The 19972-nt window shown below is 54.0% G+C and overlaps 2 protein-coding genes across 3 annotated transcripts in view; both read left to right on the top strand.

Moving 5' to 3' along the window:
• The window catches only part of LOC307217897 (uncharacterized protein), a 116662-nt gene that overhangs the window by 69662 nt on the left and 27028 nt on the right, over nucleotides 1-19972 (top strand). The gene's annotated exons all lie outside the window — the stretch shown is intronic.
• On the top strand, nucleotides 5946-18231 carry PCIF1 (phosphorylated CTD interacting factor 1). 2 transcript variants are annotated; one of them, XM_079979211.1, is made up of 17 exons: nucleotides 5946-6055; nucleotides 6591-6723; nucleotides 9246-9384; nucleotides 10630-10754; nucleotides 10916-11107; nucleotides 11997-12124; nucleotides 12258-12412; nucleotides 12516-12663; nucleotides 13086-13169; nucleotides 13554-13653; nucleotides 13739-13901; nucleotides 14264-14436; nucleotides 14563-14649; nucleotides 14888-15072; nucleotides 15296-15389; nucleotides 15579-15754; nucleotides 17149-18231. In XM_079979211.1, exons 3-17 carry the CDS (start codon nucleotides 9261-9263, stop codon nucleotides 17387-17389), a joined length of 2175 nt encoding a protein of 724 aa, XP_079835337.1. In that variant the 5' UTR covers nucleotides 5946-6055; nucleotides 6591-6723; nucleotides 9246-9260; the 3' UTR covers nucleotides 17390-18231. The 2 variants fall into 2 exon arrangements, with proteins under 2 accessions (XP_079835337.1, XP_079835338.1); XM_079979212.1 differs by lacking the exons at nucleotides 5946-6055; nucleotides 6591-6723 and adding an exon at nucleotides 7024-7042.

The raw sequence follows: 19972 nt of genomic DNA, 5'->3' as shown, positions 1-19972 counted from the left end.
GTTAACCTCAAGTGCCAAAATGTCTTGGGGAGGCCCTGCCTGGGATGGGGCTTGTGAGATCAGAGTAAATATCGGGGGGTGGGTGGACGTGCCTCCAAAACTTTTGACGACAGCCCTATCACAGGTGAGAAGCGTTTTGAAATGGTAGCCAGATGATTCTCCAGCAATTATATGGGTCAGCCAACATGCTAAGAATAGTGCAGATAAACGAGATGTCGGGGCTGACAAATGTTTGCTTCCTTTTAGTACAAAGCTGAAATGGCACGTTAAAAAAATGTCAAAGTGAAAAATGGCCTCCCCCAGCCGTTTGGGGCTCTGATCAGCCTCAGCCAGCAGAGCTTGCAGGTGCTGCTCTGCTGTTCTCTGTTTTGAGCAAGGCCTGTGTGCTTGCTTCTGTGCACCCGAACTGTCTGCTCAACTCATTCAAGGATTCCCAAACTTTATCTGGCCTCACCCCCTTGGTTAAACTCATCCCTAGTGCCCCCTACCCTATTAAAAACATTATTCAGAATAGTGGTTTGCACGACCCACCAGGGAAGACAATAACATTCAAAACAGTAACAGGTAATTGCACGTTAATTCAAAATCCAATGAAAGTGATTTAATTAATTCAAGAAAATTGATGAGCTTGAGTTTTTCCTACCACTTAGCGTCCCCCCCCCCCAGGTATTCCCTCCACCAACCAGTGGCACAACTGCCCACCTTGGAAAGCACTGCTGCTAGTTCATTACAAGCAAAAATACACCATCACTGTATTGCAGACAGTAAAAATCCCCAGCACTGTGTTTTCACTGAAGCAAAACTCCTTTTTGTCCCCTCCAACTTTTCAGTGGCCTTTCCACCTCGGGGCTTTTGCTCAGCCAGTGGCAGATTTAGCCCAGGAGGTCTACGGTTTGGACAAGGCTGAGCGTGCCAGAGGCCCCCGCCCTGGAAAGTACTGGCCAAGCCTGGAGCGTTTTCTTGAGGGCTGCCCTTCTGCAAGACGGCCTCCAGCTGGAAGAGATGCAGGAGGCAAAGGAGAGCCCAAGGCAAACTGGCTGCGGGTGCAGGAACCAAAGCAGGGCAGAGAGATGAAAGGCTTTGCAAACCAAAATAGCTGTGGACGAAATGACTCACTCTGGGAGGGCCAGTGGGGGAACACCCCATTCTCACCAGCCTTGCTCTGACCACAAGAGCCAGATTTGATGCAGGTGGGTCCCCGTGGGCTTCAATTTCTTCATTTGGATGTAGCAACAGGGAGGGAGGAACTGCTGCGGATGAGGCTGAGCCAGAAGCAGAAGAGTGGGGAATTAATGGAAGCCATTTCCCCCATCAAAATCCCCACCAGCTGATTTCCACCCCATGGAGGTGGTGGAAGAGATACTAGACTCCCCTTCTTCTTCTTCTTCTTCTTCTTCTTCTTCTTCTTCTTCTTCTTCTTGATGCTCGGGTTGCAAACGTGATCCATGTGGGATGCACATTTGCAACCTGCACCAGCGCGTCTGCGCACATGCACAGGTTGCAATTTGGCGCTTCTGCACAAAGCATGATGTAGCGCTTCTGCGCATGCGTGATCTCCGAAACCCGGAAGTAACTGTTCCAGTACCTCCGGGTTTGGGAGCGTCCGTAACCTGAAAAAACGCAACCTGAAGCATTTGTAACCCGAGATATGACTATTACTATATTACTACTGTAACAATTTGGGGATACGGCTTTTAGGCAGAGGGCTAAGCAGATTCTCTGCCTCATGGCTGCCCCAAGCAAATTTCAAAACCCACAAGGAATAATAATAATAATAATAATAATAATAATAATAGGGAGACATTTCTAAGTCACATCCAATGTTTTAGCTCTTTTGGAAACAGCTTTAGCAGATTGCAGAGCAGTGCACACAGGGGGATGCAGCTGCCAAGTTGGATGCTTTCAAAATGCCCCCTTAAAGAAGGGCCCTCGCAGCTCAGGGGCAAAGCATCCACTGCCAGCCGAAGGTCCCGGTCCGTGGCATCTCCAGACAGGGCTGGGCAAGAAATCCTGGAGAGCAACTGCCACTCTATGTAGACAATCCTGAGCTGGATGGGTCAACGGGTTTGACCTGCAGGCGAAGGCAGCGTCCAGCGTGCCTGAAGAGAAGCTGCAGCAGCAGCAGCAGCTGAGAGGGGTCAATATTTTCTCCCTCCTCTTCCTAAAGTAACTTTATTACTACTGGGGGATGACCATTGATTCATTAATCTCCTTCTAAACGCCCATCTCTCGAGGCAGTTTGCATCCATCAAAAACCCTTTTGCTTTTAAATTATTTTTATTTTTTTATTTTTTTATTTTTTGTAATGTTGTAAACTGCTTCGACGTGTTTTGCGATTGAGCGATACAGTATATAAACGCCTTTATAAATAAAGTAAGAGGCAAACAATAAATAGGCTTCTAACAAGACTAAAACCCAGGCCAGAGGACCCGCTTATCCAGCCAGGGAAACCTTTTGGAGCAAAAATGTCTTCAATTGTTTCCCGAAACTGCAGGCTATGGATACCGGTGGCTCCACAGAACAGGGGCAGCTACAATACAAGCCCTGCTAAGGACTGGGCTTCTGACATCTTTGGCAGAGAAGCCTCGCCTGCCGACCGACTGCAGTGATCAACTAGGTGTGTATGGGACAAGGCAGTTTCTCTCTCTTTCTCTCTCTCCCCCCAGCAATCAGGTCCTGAGCTGCATAGGCACTTGAACATGACAAGCAGTGTGCATTGACAGCCATGGCAAATCCCGCAAGTAGGGAGTTATATGCCTCAAAAGATTCCATCAACGGCGTCTCCGAAAAATTTCACACATCACTTGGGAAGACAGGCGAATTAATGCCAGTGTACTGGAAGAAGCAAAGATCACCAGTGTTGAAGCAATGATTCTTCAACATCAACTTTGTTGGACTGGTCATGTTGTAAGGATGCCTGATTATTTTCTTCCAAAGCAACTACTCCATTCCAAACTTAAAAATGGAAAGCGTAATGCTGGTGGTCAACAAAAGAGGTTTAAAGACTGTCTCAAGGCAAATCTAAAAAAATGTAGTATAAACACTGACAACTGGGAAACACTGGCCTGTGAGCGCTCCAGTTGGAGAACAGCCTTTACCAAAGCTGTCACAGGCTTTGAAGACACTTGAACTCAGGATGCAAGGGAGAAACATGCTAAGAGGAAGGCACGCTTGGCAAATCCACACCGGGATCAACTCCCACCCGAAAACCAATGTCCCCACTGTGGAAGGATTTGTGGGTCCAGAATTGGCCTCCACAGTCACTAACGGACTCATTGTTAAAACCGTGTTTATGGAAGACAATCTTACTCGGCTACAAGGGATCGCAGAAGAAGAATATGCTGGCGGTAATTCCCCCCCCCCCCAACATGCTAGCTGTTGCGTTCTGACCAGCTGCAGCCTCTGAATCGAGCCCAAGGGTAGCCCCACAAAGAGCACAGTGCAGGAATTCAACCATCAGGTTACCAATGCAGGGCAAGGTCAAACTATGGGTAGGCAAACTAAGGCCGGGGGCCGGATCGGGCCCAATCACCTTCTCAATCCAGCCCACAGAAGTTCCGGGCATCAGTGTGTTTTTACATGAGTAGAATGTGTCCTTTTATTTAAAATGCAGCTCTGGGTTATTTGTGGGGCATAGGAATTCATTCATCCCCCCCCCAAATATATTCTGGCCCCCCACAAGGTCTGGGGGACAGTGGACCAGCCCCCTGCTGAAGAAGTTTGCTGACCCCTGCCTTAAGCTATCGTGACAACGGGCGGGGTACTGGGAAGGCTCTGCATGATACCCCACCCACATCTCGTTTCTTGATTTCTTTTCGTCAATAAACGGAAACCAAGAGCTCAGAGACTCCTGGACTGTTTACTGACCCAAATATAAACAGACTGTGGAAGCTCCGCTTTTTCTGCCAACTTGCAGTCGGCCTGCAGCTGTTCTTTCCTCGAGGACGACCAGGGTTGCAACATTTAAAAGCCACCCAGACTTTTGCTCCGGTTAGCAAGTTCCAAATCCGTTTTTTTCTAAGGGACTGCCCTGCCTCCGAGGGAGGAGGAGGAAAAACAGTTCCCCCTCCTGGGTATCAGGAGCAGCTTCTTCAAAGGGTTCCATAAAAATGCCCTATTGCCCTCCATTTCCTTTTGCACAGCAAATGTTTATGGCCCCATCTGAACACTGAAGGACATGCAGCATATAAAAATAAGGTGTTCATTTTTAAAATCAACAGGGGCCCCCAATGAAATGAAACTGCCATTTGGATGCAGGGAAAAGTGCAGCCATCTTTATCTATTTATTATTTCATAAAATGTATACACCTCTTTGATTGTAAAAAAGTCTCCTCAAAGCAGTTTATTGGGGGGGGACCCATAAAATGATCCCTGAAAAAAGCAAAAAAACCTCCACCCCACCTTTCCATAAATTCTGGTAACACTAGGGAAAAGCTCAGCTGTATTCATCTATTTATTATTTCATAAAATTTATGCACCTCTTGATTGTAAAAGCCCCCCTCAGTGCAGTTTATAATAAAAAAAACCCATAAACTGATCCCTGAAAAACTAACAACATTAATGTAAGGCTTACTAAAAGTTAAAATAACACTGGACTAAAACAGATTAAAACTTGCATTAGCTTTGTAAATATTTGGGCAGGCATGTCTAGACAAAAATGCTTTTTGCAGGCGTCAAAGGGAGTGCAGTTGAGTGTCTGGTGTCATGAGGCAGGGAGTTCCAAAGTGGAGTTGCTGCTACTGTTTAGAGGTGTAAATAAATTATTATTATTATTATTAATGAAAGGTTCTTGCCAAGGTGTAAGGGGAATTAAGGAGGCGCTCAAGGGACCGTTGGTGGGTCAGGCCCCCTCGCAGGTAAACCGCTCTGACCTTCAGCTACTGGACCAGGTGCGCAGCCTGGGAGTCATTTTGGACTCACAGCTGTCCATGGAGGCGCAGGTCAATTCTGTGTCCAGGGCAGCTGTCTACCAGCTCCATCTGGTACACAGGATGAGACCCTCCCTGCCCGCAGACTGTCTGGCCACAGTGGTGCATGCTCTGGTTATCTCTTGCTTGGACTACTGCCATGCGCTCTACGTGGGGCTACCTTTGAAGGTGACCTGGAAACTACAACTAATCCAGAATGCGGCAGCTAGACTGGAGGTGGCCGCCGAGACCTCATAACACTGGTCTTGAAAGACCTACACTGGCTCCCAGTACGTTTCCAAGCAAATTCAAAGTGTTGGTGCTGACCTTGAAAGCCCTAAACGGCCTTGGTCCAGTATACCTGAAGGAGTGTCTCCATCCCCATCTTTCTGCCCGGACACTGAGGTCCAGCTTCGAGGGCCTTCTGGTGGTTCCCTCCCTGCGATAAGCCAAGTTTCAGGGAACCAGGCAGAGGGCCTTCTCGGTAGTGGCACCTTCCCTGTGGAACGCCCTCCCACCAGATGTCAAGGAGAACAACTATCTGACTTTTAGAAGACATCTGAAGGCAGCCCTGCTCAGGGAAGCTTTTAATGTTTAATAGGTTATTGTATTTTAGTGTTTTGTTGGAAGCCCAGCCAGATGGGCGGGGTATAAATAATAAATTATTATTATTATTATTATTATTACTAGTTGCAACACCTTGAACTTGACCCAGACTTGCAACAGCAGCTGATGCAACCGGCAGTGCCGTGGCCCCGTCAACACCGCAGCTCCACGACCGCACTCTTCGCGGGGGCTGGGGGGGGATTTCCAACCTCATTCTAGAATCAAATTATTTTCTGAGCTGCGCCACCCCGGACGGGATTCGAACTCGCCACCCCGGGCGACCCAGAGCGCGTCTCCGGTCTGTGCCTGCGCGCGGCGACGCGTCTCTCTCTCTCTCTCCCCCGCCAGTGCGCCTGCGCCGCCCCGCCGCGCCCCCCGAGCGGCGCCTGCGCAGTGCTCCCGGCGGGGTGTGTCCGGCGCCTGCGCGCCGCTGGCCGCGGGTCCCGACGACAAGATGGCGGCTGCGGCTGCCCGGGCGAGGCGGCGGCGGGAGGGCGGCGCAGAGCGGAGAGGCCCCCAGCAGCCCGGCGCCCCGGCCCCAGGTGAGGGCGGCGCGGCGCGGCCCCGGGAGGCGGCGCGCGGGGCGGCGGGCGGGGGCGCGCGCGCGAGGGGGCGGGGGCGCGGCGGGCGAGGGGAGGGGAGGAGGGGCCGCCCGGGGCGACGCCGCCGCCATCTTGGAAGGAGACGCGCGCGCGGCCCAGAGGGGCGGGAGCGCGCTTGGGTGTCTGGGTGCGGCTCCCCCTCCCTCATCCGGGGCGAGGAGCGGCAGCGCCCCCTGGCGGAGGCTGGAAGAGCGGCGGGCTGCGGCTCCTCCCGCCCGCCCGCCCGCCCGGGAGCCGCCTCGGCCTCCTCCTCCTCCCCGGCCGGCCGCCCTTGGTCCTGCTTCCTCCGTCCAGCCCGCCCGCCCGCCCGCCTCTCTCTGGCTGCCGCGCCGCTGGCCGGGCTGCGCTGGGCGGCCCAGCCCCCGATCCACCCTCCGTGGGCCGCCGAGCCAATGGCTTCTCCCCGCCCGGCCCGGCCCCGCCGCCCCTCCCTCCCTCCCTCCCTGGCTCACCGCCGCCGCCTCTTGCCTTGCAGCCCCGCAGCGCCCCACCGCCGGCCCAAGGAGACCCGGCCCCGCCGCCCCGCACCAGCCGTGACTAGCCGCCAGCCCAGGATCATCATCGCCGCCGTCGCCGCAGCTTCGGGTTCCTGGCGGAGGCCGCCCCCTGTGGGTATCCCCTCCTGCTGCTCCGCAGCCCATGGACCTTCTTCCGGGGCTCTCCCAGGCGGCTGCCCTCCCATTAAAACGGGGCCTCCAGAAGCTCCTCCGGTGTTCTGTTTTTCCTTCTTGCCAGCAGATCCGTGCCCTCCGCTCTAGTCGCGAGGAAGGGAGGCTTAGATGCCCCACAAGGGGGGGGGGGGGCTGAGCACCACAAGCAGCACTCTCCCCCCCACTTTGGGGATCTTCAAAGGCATCTGCTGCCCCCAACTAAAGCCTCTTACAGATTTCCCCCTGGTGTACAGATTTGTCCGACACACAAGTCAAGGTGCCTTTGCTTCTTCTCCCAAGGAATCCTGGGTGCTCCGGTTTGGGAAGGGTGCTGGGAGCTCTGTGTTCAAGGCCCCAGCACCCTTTCCAAACAGCAGTCTTCTCAGTTTCCGGGAGGAATCCTTCTGTATCCCAAATAATTCCTTGGACTGGTCGGGCTCCAAGCTGCTGCTCCCGGTGCCCATTTCCACACTCCAAATGGCTTCTCCACAGAGCAGGAAGCAGGAATGTTTCTCTGCCGTTGCCGCTTCTAAGCTGTAAGCTCCTTGGGGGCACAGCCTGGATTTTCAAAACATTTCAGACTCTTACCATACTATTGGCCACGTACAATATTAGGTAGCTGTGCCCTGGTGGCAGTTCAGCCATGTGAATAAGCCCACAAAAGTTACGAGCTTTCTAAATAAACAAATTCTGGCTTGCTGGGATGTAGCAGAGGAGGGATCGAGATCTGCATTTCTCTGCTGTGTTTCTGTGCAGGGGGCAGAGGGAGGCTTTCATCCATTAGCAGCCCACGTGGTTCCTTTGCTGGGCACAAAGGAGGGCTGAGTGCCAGCCTTGCCCCTCTTCCATTGCCACACTCCTTTGCCCACATGCAGTTCCTTTTCACCTCTGTCTGCCGGGCAAGTTCTTAAATACAGTTATGCTAATCCCTTTGGGGCCTAAAGGAGCAGGGGGTTCTGGGTGTCCGTTGGCATAATTCCCTCTGTCCTGGGGCCAGGGGTATAACAGACTTGGGCACAAAGAGTCCTGGCTGGTGGAATATGGTTGGCGTTAGATATGTGATCAGATGAAACCTTCTTACGTGCTTGGGTAGCCCGAGGGTGTCCTCTGGCCACAGGTCCTGTCACTCCTGACCGTTGCCCTTACTGCCTGAGGCTGCTGGGGGTTGGAGTCTGCAGCAGGTTCGCCACCCCGATTCAGCCCCTCGTGCACAATGCTCTGTTCTGACTGTTAAACTTTGAATGAGTTGATGGGAGGGGGCAAACGAGAGGATAAGGTCACCAATGGTGCAGGTAGCCTGATGAAGCTGCCTGCTCCCCGCCCAGCACGGGCTTGCCTGTGTCTTAAGTTGAATCATCTCCCGGCTGCCCGAGCAGGTGTCTTGCGCAACCAAGCAGAGCTATTGAGGTTGCCTGGAGATCTGTAGTGGAACTCCTACTCTGTTCTGCTACAACCATGCTTCAAGAGCAGGCATGTTCAAAGGGAAGCTCAGCTGGTAGCCATGCTAAGTCATTTTCTTTTGGATACTGTTTGGACAGCAAAAGCAGGCTCCCTGGGCTGCATCCTTGAGGGACTCCTGCTCCCTCTCAGACTGAGCCTAGTGTCATACAGGCAAGGCAGATGCAGACAGCCCACCCGCCTGCCCTCGTGCCCTGCAGTGCACACTCATGCCTTGCAGTGTGCGCACAGTCCGGCTGGTGTTCCTGGAGCGTGGCTTAAAACGATCAAAAGCTCTCAAGGCTCCAAGAGAACTGTTCCCGTGTGCCTCCAGATTGGGTTGGCCCCAGCCCAGGACTCAGTAGAAGGGATTCCATGGAGAAGATGGTGTCTTGGTGATGCCTTAACAATAGGGAAAGGAGTCAGGGTTGGCGTGGCACGCAGGGCTCTGCACCTCCTGCTCCAGCAGAATTCGACAGCAGAGAGTGAATGGGCAGGAAGTTCATCCCCAAGGGAGATGGCTTGGGGAGGGCTGGCTGGCACCTCTCTTGATCTCCACCACTTCATTGCGTGGGGCTCTGCGTCCTCCAGCCACCCTCTTGGTTGCTCATCCTGCCTTGCGCACACATAGCCAGCCCACAGGCAGGGGGGTTTGCGGCCCAGAAGCTATAACTAGGGTGTCCCCTCCCTTTTGTGCTAGTTGCCCTATTGGTCACGAATGACCCTGCTGCCCTCCAGATTGTGCTTCCCATCTTCCCTGGCCAACAGCCATCTTGGCTGGGGCTGATGGGAGCTGGAATGACCAGAGTTTAGCTAGCTCAGCCTGCAGGGTCTGGGCAAATAAATGCTCTTGTGGGTTTTGTGGTGTTCCCTGTCTTTGGGGCGCATGTGAGGTTTGCCTTTGGACCCCCAAAACTCAGGTGTGCCTGCCTGTTTTGCCAGGCTGGCCCAAGAGGGCTGCGCATGCAAGAGCTCTTCCGGTCTGGACTAGTGGCTGTGCGAACAGGGCATTTTGTGACCGCGTTTCCTTCTGTCTCCTCCAGTGCAAATGGTGAGAAATGGCCCATGAGAACCACGGCAGCTCTGGGGAAGAAGCTGCTCTGATGAGCCACTCGCCCAGCACCTCCCACCAGAACCAGCCCAGCTCCCCCAAGCCTGTCCGGCAGGTCCAGGATTTGCCAGGTACTTGTTGTGTTTTTGAGTTAATTCTCATTCGCTGTTTACAATAAAACATTATAAGAAACACCAATTGCATATCCATATAAAGAGATTCCTTCAGATCTTGGGACTTCCACCCACCCGTTCCCTGGAGTTCCATTTTGATCATATAATGCTGCATCTTCTCCAAACTCTCTTATATTAATCCATGTTTTCCATGATAATTGTTGCACTACAAGTGAAATCAGAATCCTGCCCATGTTTCCATCTGTTTACAGTGGCCTCTGATTTGCCAGGTTCTTGTTGGCTGTTAGGAGAGCCCCGTGTGGCACAGGGTTGGGGAGGGGGGCAGAAAGCAGGAAGGAAACTGCATGTGGGCGCCCACCCCCCCTCTCCCCCAGCCAAGCCTTTCTGACCCATAGCTCTAGGGATGCAGCCTGTGCTCCCTCCGAGGACACAAGTTTTTCGCTTGGGCATGCTCCAGGATTGAGCCCTCAGGTTTGTGCTGCAGCCAGGAGTGCATGTGCACAGTTGAAGCCAGGCTGCCAGCTGCCCTTGTTCCTTGAGGTGCCTGATTCGGCCACCATGAGACACGCCTCTGTGGCGTCCCTTTTGGATTGCTAGAACGCGCTCCATGTGGGGCTGCCTTTGAAAAGGGCTCAGAAACGTCCAACTGGCTCAAAGAGCTGCAACCAGGTTGCTGGCCAGGGCTGGTTATAGGGAGCAGACGACTCCCTTGCTAGACAGAACCACAGTCCTCTTTCCAGGCACAATTCAAAGTGCTCATTATGACCTATCAAGTCCTGCATGGCTTTGGTCCAGGCCAGCTGAAAGACTTTATTCTCCCATATGAACCTGCCTGGGACCCAGGATCTTCAGGAGAGGCCACTTCTCTCAGTTCCCCCTGGGTGGGGACACGGAAGGGGGGCCTTCTCCGTGGCGACTGATCCAAGATTCTGGGACTCCCTCCCTGGAGAAGCTAGACCAGCCTCCTCTTTGCTGTTCTCCTGCTGGGAGGTGAAGACCTCCTTGTTCCAAAAGGCTTTTTGATGAAAGGCCTGGCGCCATGCTGTTTTTATTGCAATTATTCGTACATTTTAAACAGATGTCATGCACATATGTAGTTCTATTAACGTTTAATTGTTTTTTGCATGTTGCATTTTTGGTTTTTAGTGATTCTTGTTTTTTATCTGTAAGCAGCCTTGAGTCCCGGGGTACAAATGAATATATAACAATAGTGATAACAGCTCGTCTTCTGCTCTCCCTCAGATGAGCTGGTGCAGGCCGGCTGGGAGAAGTGCTGGAGCAAGCGTGAGAGCCGGCCGTACTACTTCAACCGCTTCACCAACCAGTCGCTCTGGGAGATGCCGCTTTTGGGGCAGCACGACGTCATTGTGAGTTGGCTGTTGAGCGAGCAAGCAGGCAGAGAGGGGAGTCCGCAGCCAGCGGGAGGCCTGGCCGCCTGGAGGGTTTCGAGAAAGGAGAGCTGCCTGCATTGGGGGGTGTGTGTGGAGGGCTCCTGGTGGCCTAACTCTTCTCTTTCTGGGCTTTCTAGTCTGACCCTCTGGGCCTGAACGCCACCCCGATGCCTGCAGAAGGGGCAGTTGGTGATGTGGCTGCTGCAGCTACTGCTGCCGCTGCCGCTGCTGCCGCTGCCGCTGCTGCCGCCACTTCTGAAAACAAGATGCGAAAGCGGAGACTCTCTGAGGAGGTTCAGCCCAGCAGCAACAGTGTGAAGAAGCCCAAGGTAGGCCTGGTGGGCACCGAAGGCTCCCCCAGCGTGGGAGGAGATTGCCTTTGGGGAGTCAAGACAGAGGCTTAAAGCAGATTCCCACTTGGTCGGACTTCTCTTCAGAAATGCATCACCGGGCAGAGTCCACAAGGGCCTCCATTAACACACAGCCCGTAAAGGAAAAGGGCATCGTCCTGGCTGTTGATACTCCTGGCAGCCCCCCCTGACACCCCAGGACCTCCCCCCATGCAACCTTCCAAGTCCATGGAAATACTTACTCATCCCAAGCCTTTCTGCTGTACATGCAGAGCCCTCCTTGCATCTTATCTGGAGCTGCTTTTCATGCTTCTAACACTCTGCCTTAGGCTCCTGCTAAACCGGTTCTTGCCAGTTTGGTGGGCAGGCCGCACTTCTGCCTTCCTGATAATGGCTTTGGCAGAATTTCCACACCAGTCAAACTGAAGCTTGGACGGCATTTCTCCCCTTGGTGGCAGGCAGGGCTGCTTCTGTTTCTTGCAGAAACTTTCTTGCAGAAACTTTCAGAGCAGAGGGAACCAGGTCAAATGGGTGTGGCATGTTTCCCGGAAACTGGGGCTGGCGGGCTGGCTGTTCAACTTCTTGGCAGGAAGCAGCTGTCTGCAGACACGTCTCCCTGTGGGTTGAAGTCGTCAGGGGCAACTGGGCATCCCTGGTGTGACCACCTTCTCTTCTTAATACTTGTTGCTCTCCAAATTGCCTTTCTGCTCCCTTATTGCCCTGCCCTCCTCTTATTCCTTGTGGGAGGAGCCAAGAGATCTCAGTTCCGTCCCCTGCAGTAAGAGGAGAGATGGGTGTTGCCCTGGCCAGCCTGGCCTTGGCGCTGTGCCCTCTTCTCCCAAGGTGACCTGGCGTTTCTCACTTTCAGGTGGATGTCCCGGCAAATGCCCCTACTCAGCCAACGCCCAACTCCTCCAACGCCCCTGGGGCGGCTCTGCTGAAGATGTTTGGTGCCTCTCCTGAAGACAAGCAGGCGGCTCTTTTGCGACCCACCGAGTGAGTCGCGTCCTCCTGCTCTGCCCCCGGAGGGGACTGGCGTGGAGCTGGGCTCTGGGCAAGGGACTTGGGTGCTGCTGAGCCCCACCCACAGCCACCAGGCAGTTCACAGCCTGCTGCTCTCCCCCCGCAGAGTGTACTGGGACTTGGACATCCAGACCAACGCCGTGATCAAGCAGAGGGCGCCCTCGGAGGTGTTGAGCCCCCACCCGGAAGTGGAGCTCCTCCGGTCCCAGCTGATGCTGAAGCTGCGCCAGCATTACCGGGAGCTCTGCCAGCAGCGAGAGGGTGAGTTCTGACTGCAAGCTTCCCGCCCCCTTTTCCCTAGACACCTGCCCCATGCTGGGCACTTCTTCCCAGAGCCCACAGCCTGCCTCCCTCCCCTCCCCAGGGATTGAACCTCCGCGGGAATCCTTCAACCGCTGGATGCTGGAGCGGAAAGTGGTGGACAGGGGGACGGATCCTTTGCTGCCGAGCAACTGTGAACCGGTCGTGTCTCCTTCCATGTTCAGAGAAATCATGAATGACATTCCCATCAGGTACTGCTGGCAGGTGGTGCTCCTAAGGTGGGAGGGAGAAGGAGGGTCCCTGGGAGTCTCCTCCAAATTCTTTGTTACGCAAAGGCCAGTTGCTGAAAATCGAAGGAGTGGAGAGTTGCAGTTTTGCTCAGCTCCTGCCTCTAGGCTGCTGGGCCAGACGGGCCCTTGGCCTGATCCAGTCAGCTCTACTTAGGGCATTTGTGCTCAGGGGTTCCCTACCCCTGTCTTCGCAGCAGTGGCTCTCGGGGGTTGGACTCCGATGGACTCTCCTTCCTCGGAGGTCTTCATGCAGAGGTTGGGTGGCCCCCTGCCTGGGATTCTTTAGCTGTTGTGCCTGCATTGCAGGGGGTTGGGCTAGATGACCCTTGGGGTCCCTTCCAACTTTACCATTCTGTGATTCCACCTTCTTATGTGTCCTGCAGATTGTCCCGCATCAAGTTCCGGGAGGAAGCCAAGCGGCTGCTCTTCAAATACGCTGAGGCTGCAAAGAGGCTCATTGAGTCCAGGTGGGAACCTTGGCATTTTTGTCCTCCTTGTCATTAGGAGAGTATGAAGCTGAAGAGGGCAAGAGGGGGAGGGGGCCAGGGTCTGGAGGGTTGGCAAAAATCAGTGCAAAATGGGCAAGGCTGTGTGTGTGTGTGTGTGTGTGTGAGAAGGAAAGCAAGCAGCGTGATTAAAAGGAAGGAGAGTCAGGCCACTCACCAGAAACTGCGCGGTGGAGGAAGGTTGCAAGGAAAAGGGAAGTAGCCAAAAGGCGGAGCACTGAGAGGGAGAGAGCAGGATGTGTTTAAAGCTGTTGCTGAGTCCTTGTTCAGTTTTAAAGGCGGGGAGAAGCGTTAGGTGCTCTGTTGGCCCCGGGGTCCAGTCATGTTGCCCTCTGTGTGCTGCAGGAGCGCCTCCCCAGACAGCAGGAAGGTGGTGAAGTGGAACGTAGAGGACACCTTCAGCTGGCTGCGAAGGGACCACTCCGCCTCAAAGGAGGACTACATGGTCAGTTGCCTTTTGCGTGTCCCCCTCTCTGCACCTGGGGGCACTCCACCATGTGTAACAGCCCCCCCCCTCCCCCCCCCCCCAGGACCGCCTGGAGCACCTGCGCAAGCAGTGTGGGCCCCACGTGTCGGCAGCAGCCAAGGACTCTGTGGAGGGCATTTGCAGTAAGATCTACCACATCTCTCTGGAGTACGTCAAGCGCATTCGTGAGAAGCACCTGGCCATCCTCAAGGAGCACAACATCTCTGGTAGGCGCAAGCCCAGGTGGTGTCGTCGTCAAGAGCATTGGATTCAAATCCCGTACTTGGCCCTGAAACTCACCGGGTCACCTTGGGCCAGTCGCAGTCCCTCCCTTAGCCTGTCCTCCCTTGCAGGGCTGTTGCTGTTGTGAGGATTAAGTAAGGAGAGGGAGAGCCATGTGTGCCCCCTTGGGATAAACAAAAACAGCAAATCCGTCCTAAATCAATCAGCTGCTTACCCTGGCTGAGGCTGCAGACTCCCGGCCGCTTTTTGTGTTGAGGGGAACTGGGTCGGGGCGCTTGGACTGGGGTGCGAGCTGCCCCTCGCCCGCGTGGCCTGGGTGGCCCTAACTCCTCCCCTCAACCTGCAGCGGAGGCGGAGACTCCAGAGGTGCAGGACCGGCTCGTCTACTGCTACCCGGTGAGGCTGGCCGCCCCTTCCCCCCCGCTGCCAAACGTGGAGATCCACGTGGAGAACAACGTGGTGTGCGTCCGCTACAAGGGAGAGATGGTGAAAGTCAGCCGCAGCTACTTCAGCAAGCTGGTAGGTGGCAGCAGGGAGAGGAGAGTGAGGCGGGGGGCGGGGGGGCGGGCAGGGCCAGGGTCAGGGCCAGGCCACCCACACCCCTTGCATCCCGGCATCACCTTCTCCCCCTCTGCTCTTCCTCAGTGGCTGCTTTATCGGTACAGCTGCATCGACGACTCGGCCTTTGAGCGCTTTCTGCCGAGAGTGTGGTGCCTCCTCCGCAGATATCAGGTATGCCCTGCCCTGCTGAGCTTGATATGATGGGGGCAGGTGGGGGGCTGTCTCTCCAGGCTGGTGGGCCAGGTGTCCCCTCAGTCGGCTGAGGAGCTTCCCTGGGCAGATGCCTGTGACCCTGGCGAGACCACCGGGCCCTGGGCTCTTGCGGGGCTTAGGGGCTCGGAGCAGGTGGCCCGGGGTTTCACTTGAAGGGCGATCCAGTAATGAACACTCTCCTTTGCTCTCCCCTCAGATGATGTTTGGCACCGGGCTCTACGAGGGGACCGGCCTGCAGGGGGCGCTCCCGGTGCACATCTTCGAAGCCCTGCACAAGCTCTTTGGCGTGAGCTTCGAGTGCTTTGCCTCCCCCTTGAACTGCTATTTCAAGCAGTATTGCTCGGCCTTTCTGGACACAGACGGCTACTTCGGCTCGAGGGGGTGAGTGCCAGAAGGAGGCTGGCGGGAGCCCAAAGAGGCTTGGGGTGCCCTAAGGGGGAGAGGAGGAGGAGGAGGAGGAGGAAGGACGGGGGCCCCAGCCTGCTGTGTTAGACGGAGGTCGCCTGTGGCTTTGGTTGTGGGTTGGGGGGGTTGGGTATACCTTCCCCCAAGTTCTTTCTGCCTCCCCTTCCCTCACGGGCCCTGCTGCATCTTTCTCCTTCAGTCCCTGCCTGGATTTCTTCCCCATCAGTGGCTCGTTTGAGGCAAACCCTCCATTCTGTGAGGAGCTGATGGATGCCATGGTGTCCCACTTTGAGGTATGCTCCCCTCTCCCCCCTTGGGGGTGTTGCTTTGCTACAAGGTCACATCGCCTCCCTGGTCCATCCTTCTTGCTTCACTGTCGGGTGGGGTCTTCCTTTCTCCCCCTGCCCTGCCCCACACATCTGGAGCGCCACTCGCCCCTTGCCCACGAGGCTGAGGGTGCTTGTTCTTCTCCGCTGCCTTAGAAGCTGCTGGAGGCCTCCAATGAGCCCCTGTCCTTCATCGTCTTCATCCCAGAGTGGCGGGATCCTCCGACGCCGGCCCTCACGCGCATGGAGCAGAGCCGGTTCAAGCGCCACCAGCTCATCCTGCCCGCCTTCGACCATGAGTATCGCAGCGGCTCCCAGCATGTCTGCAAAAAGTAAGCTGAGAACCCCAAACCTGCCCCTTCTTTCTCCCCTGCCCCCGTCACCCAGATGCGGTGAGTGATCAGAGAACAAAAAGGAACGCAATCTCTTTAGCAGAAGAAATGCAAGCCGGCAGTAGAGGATCTGAAAAGAATTCCAGGAGCGCATTCCTAAAAACGTTGAAGACCAGCAACAAAACAAACCTTTAAATACCTTAGTAGCAGGAGGCAGTTTAGACCTTTGGAAGAAAGGCCACTGAAGGGGGCAGAAGTAGGTTGCAGAGAAGCGTTCTTTGCTCCTGTCTTCCCTGCCGAATCTGCAGGCCCGACTCCTGTGCCTGAGCCTAACCTTCACAGCAAGGGAGTCGTGAATCAGGATATGGATGGTGGCAGAGAGTTCTTAACTAAAGTGTGAAATCGCTGCTCTTCTAACAACTATGTAACTTGTCCCCTAAGATTGGCCTCTGTGGCTGACGACTAATGAGTTACCAATGCCACACCTTTTTTAAAGGGGTTGCAAAGAGGGGGAATCTGGTAAATTAGGGGCTAGTTAGCTTTACATCTGTTCTGGAGAATCTGGTGGAAAACGTTAAAGGTAGAATTGCCAAGCATACAGAAGAACAAGCCTTGCTGAAGAAGAATGAGCATGGCTTCTCCAAGAGCAAGTCTGCTCTCACTAACCTATTGGAATCGTTCAAAACTGTCAACAGGCCTGTAAACAGAGGCGATCCAGTTGGCATCGTGTACTTGCACTTTGAGCAAGCTTTTGACAAAGTGCCTCTTTGCTAATAGTTGTTATTGGTATTTTACTTATACCCTGCCCATCTTGCTGGGTTTCCCCAGCCACTCTGGGCGGCTCTCAACAGAGTTAAAAGCACAATAAAACACCATACATTAGAAACTTCCCTAAACAGGGCTTAGAAGTCATGGAACACCAGGCAAAGTCAGCTTGTGGATCAGGAACTGGTTAACCCACAGAAAGCGGAGAGCAGGGGATTTTGAGCCCCCTTCCAAGCTGCAGGCTATTATAGAAAATGTGGGCTCCTTTCAGGGGTGCTTCACCCAGCACCTCTTCTCTTCCCTGAGGTGAAGGTGGTGGCTGCCCCCGCCAGTTGGCCACCGACAGAAGGAGGAGCCCCCGGTCTGGTCTGGCCATCTCTCCTCCAGCCTTGTCACCTGAGATCCCTTTGACAGCAGGTTTCAGGGACTGAACTGGATGTTCTCCATGCAAAACAGGGAGTAGCGAATCTGTGAGGCCAAGCTGCACCTCCCACCATCCCTGGCTGTTGGCCGGGGCTGATGGGAGCTGGAGTCCAGCTCTCTGTCCCTGTTCTGTGCATTAGGACCTGGGGGGGGGGGGCCCTCGTCTCCTCCGAGGGGCAGCTTTGACCGCCTGTCTTCGGTTCCAGGGAGGAGATGTACTACAAAGCTGTGCACAACACCGCTGTCCTCTTCCTGCAAAACAACTCCGGCTTCGCCAAGTGGGAGCCCAACGCAGAGAGACTGCAGGAGCTCGTCACAGCCTATAAGCACTCGGGGCGGACCCTGGCTTCGTCTGCATCCTCCTCCTCGTCTTCCTCTTCAGCTTCAGAGAAGGAGCGAGAGACAGTTCAGGACCAGAGCACCAGCCGGGAGACCACCCCGAACTAGCGCACTCCTGGCTGGGCTGACGGGCAGCGGCGGTGGGAGAGGACTCTGCTCCCACGGGAGGGGGAGGGGGCTGGCCCCACAGTGCTGGAGGCGGGGATCAGCTCCTCCGCAACGTCTGCCTTCCTCTCCAGCCCCGCAGGCCCTTCCTCCTCCCTCCCTGGGGGGCGTTCCCCCGCCCCTGTATGCTCCACGCAGCGGCAGGACCGGCTCCTGGCCTCCTTGAGGTGTACTGGGTGAGGAGGTGCCTGCCGCCCACGTCGTAGCTCCCCCACGGATCCCATGGGGCAGGTGGGACGGACAGCGGGGTGAGGGTCTGGCTGCCTGGCCTGCCGTGTTGGAGGCCAAGGGGTGGCCCAGTGCTGCAGCCGGACGTGGGCAGTCTTCTGCGAGGGGAAAGGAGCACGAACAGAGGGAAGCTGGCGGCCCCGTGCCCTGGGGTGTCCTTTGCGCTGCCCCAGCCGTGTGTCTATACTGTAAATACATGTCCGTGTGGCGACTTCACGCTCCGAAAGGCCATGCCGCCTCCTCCCCTCTCTTCCTCCCCAGCTGTACCAGTTGCGTGTTTTCACCGAAGCTGTTTACTGTAACCTGTGGGGCAAGGCCGCCCCCCTTTGTGTGTGTACAGAGGTCTTGGCTGCCATTTTTGTAGTCGTCACAGTTTTTATCTGAGGCTCCGGGCTTCCTTGGAGACCAGCAGAGGGGTTTTGTGTTTTTTAAAGGATTTTAATTTAACAGTGCTAACCATTTTATTACTTTTATCAAAAGAGCAGAGGAAAAGTCTATTTTTGATTTTGTTTCCCAGTTCTTAGGAACATTAAAACCAGCATTACGGTGCCCCCGCAGGCCTTGGCTGCTTTTCCTATGTTAGGTTGAGTTTGGGAAAGGTAGCTCACAAGGTGCTGATCCTGTAGAGTTGAAACCCTGGGAAGCTTGGAAGAGGGAAAAGTGTCTCTTGCGCCTGCTAGATGAGAGGACAAGCTGTGTGTGTGTGTGTGTGTGTGTGTGTGCGTGTGCGTAAAAGGGGTGTGTGCCTCTTGTTCTTCCTTCTCCTCCTGCTCAGCTGATGTGCGGGACTTGCTTTGGTGCTGCAGAAAAGACGAAGGGTGTGCGGATGTAGGTGTAACTGACACTAGCATCCTAAGTGGCTCAATACACAACCTCTCTTTCGGTCCAGAGACCAGGATCTCTTTCACATGCAAAGGTTGTTAATGTCTCCTCCTCTGCCCAGCTTCTGCATCCAGTAGCAAGAAGTTTGGGAAGGTTTCGTTTTGTTTTTTGCTTGAACCATTGAAACCTGTTAGTGAGCAGCCACTCAAGCCCTGCTTGGCGATTGCTAGACGGAAGACTTGTTGACCTGCAAACATAATCCAGGCCTGCAATGATTTTGAGAGCAAATGTCAAGCTCTGGGCTTTGTGACCGCCTTGAGCAGTCGGGTGCTTCCCTCTGAAGGCTTGCCCTGACTCTTGGCGTGCTGCTTTGCAAGGCGGCAAATTCTTCTTTTCAGCCAGCTGCTCCCCAGATATGAAAGAACCCTGTCTCTCCCCCCACCCCAAGTGCTGGAAATAGCATCCTGGCTGCCACAGAAGTGCTTCAGGGCAGGGGGGTTTTAAAGCCTCCCCTCCCACCCCGTCACTCTTGTGTAGCCATAGTATCATAGAACCGTGGAGTTGGGTCTCTGGGGGTTATCTAGCCCAACCCCCTGCAATGCATCAAGACAGATGGCCAGCCAACTTCTGCTTTATTTTTATTTTTTTAAATAGTTTTTATTAAACTTTACCTTTTTATATTCAACACAATCATCATTATTACAAAAAAACTATATGCAAATCCCAGTCTCCCCAAAACCCCTGACTTCCCTCAACTTCCCCTTCTGGTTCTCTGAATATTTGTTTCTTCTGCTTATTTTGTTCTACCTTAATTTGTAATCCTTTAGCTAAATATTATTGCATTCACATCATTTTTATACCGTATTTCCCAAATTACATCTTACGCTTTTATTATTTTCCCAATTATTGCCTCTTAACTTTTATGCTTGTTTTCTTAATTGTAAGTGCTTCGTCAAACCTAGCTAGTGAGTCTACTTCTTTACAGTGTTTCTGTAGGTACATCATAAATGGTTCCCAGTCTTTTGTAAAATCTCTATTGTGTTTCTCTCTTGTTTTCCAGTAAGCTTCGCCATTTCAGCATAATCCATCAGTTTTACTTGCCATTCTTCTTTCATTGGTATCTTGTCGTCTTTCCATTTTGGGGCTAGTAATATCCTAGCCATTGTTGCAGCATACGTGAATGGTTTCTTCCACTCTTTTGGCAAGTCTTGACCTGTAATGCCTAGCAAGAAAGCTTCTGGTCTTTTAACAAAAGTTATCTTAAACATTTTTTTCATTTCATTGTAAATCATTTCCCAATAGCTTTTGATTACAAGTCCACCACATGTGATAAAACACGCCTCCCTTCTGTTTACACTTCCAACATTTATTGGAGCTTGTTCTATACATTTTTGCCATTTTTACAGGAGTAATACACCATCTATACATCATTTTCATGTAATTCTCTTTAAGAGCTATACAAGCAGTGAATTTTAA

Source organism: Podarcis cretensis, assembly GCF_951804945.1.
Source record: "Podarcis cretensis genome assembly, chromosome: 6".
Lineage (NCBI taxonomy): Eukaryota > Metazoa > Chordata > Lepidosauria > Squamata > Lacertidae > Podarcis > Podarcis cretensis.
Note: the sequence above shows the minus strand (reverse complement) of the source record. Positions and strands in the feature narration are given on the sequence as shown.

What these genes read in the sequence shown, in the direction of transcription:
- PCIF1 (XM_079979211.1), top strand. Translation starts at nt 9,261, where the DNA reads ATGGCCCATGAGAACCACGGCAGCTCTGGGGAAGAAGCTGCTCTGATG. An exon ending in GCAGGTCCAGGATTTGCCAG is followed by an intron (nt 9,385 to 10,629) that starts GTACTTGTTGTG and finishes GCTCTCCCTCAG; the next exon opens with ATGAGCTGGTGCAGGCCGGC. An exon ending in TCCCAGCATGTCTGCAAAAA is followed by an intron (nt 15,755 to 17,148) that starts GTAAGCTGAGAA and finishes CTTCGGTTCCAG; the next exon opens with GGAGGAGATGTACTACAAAG.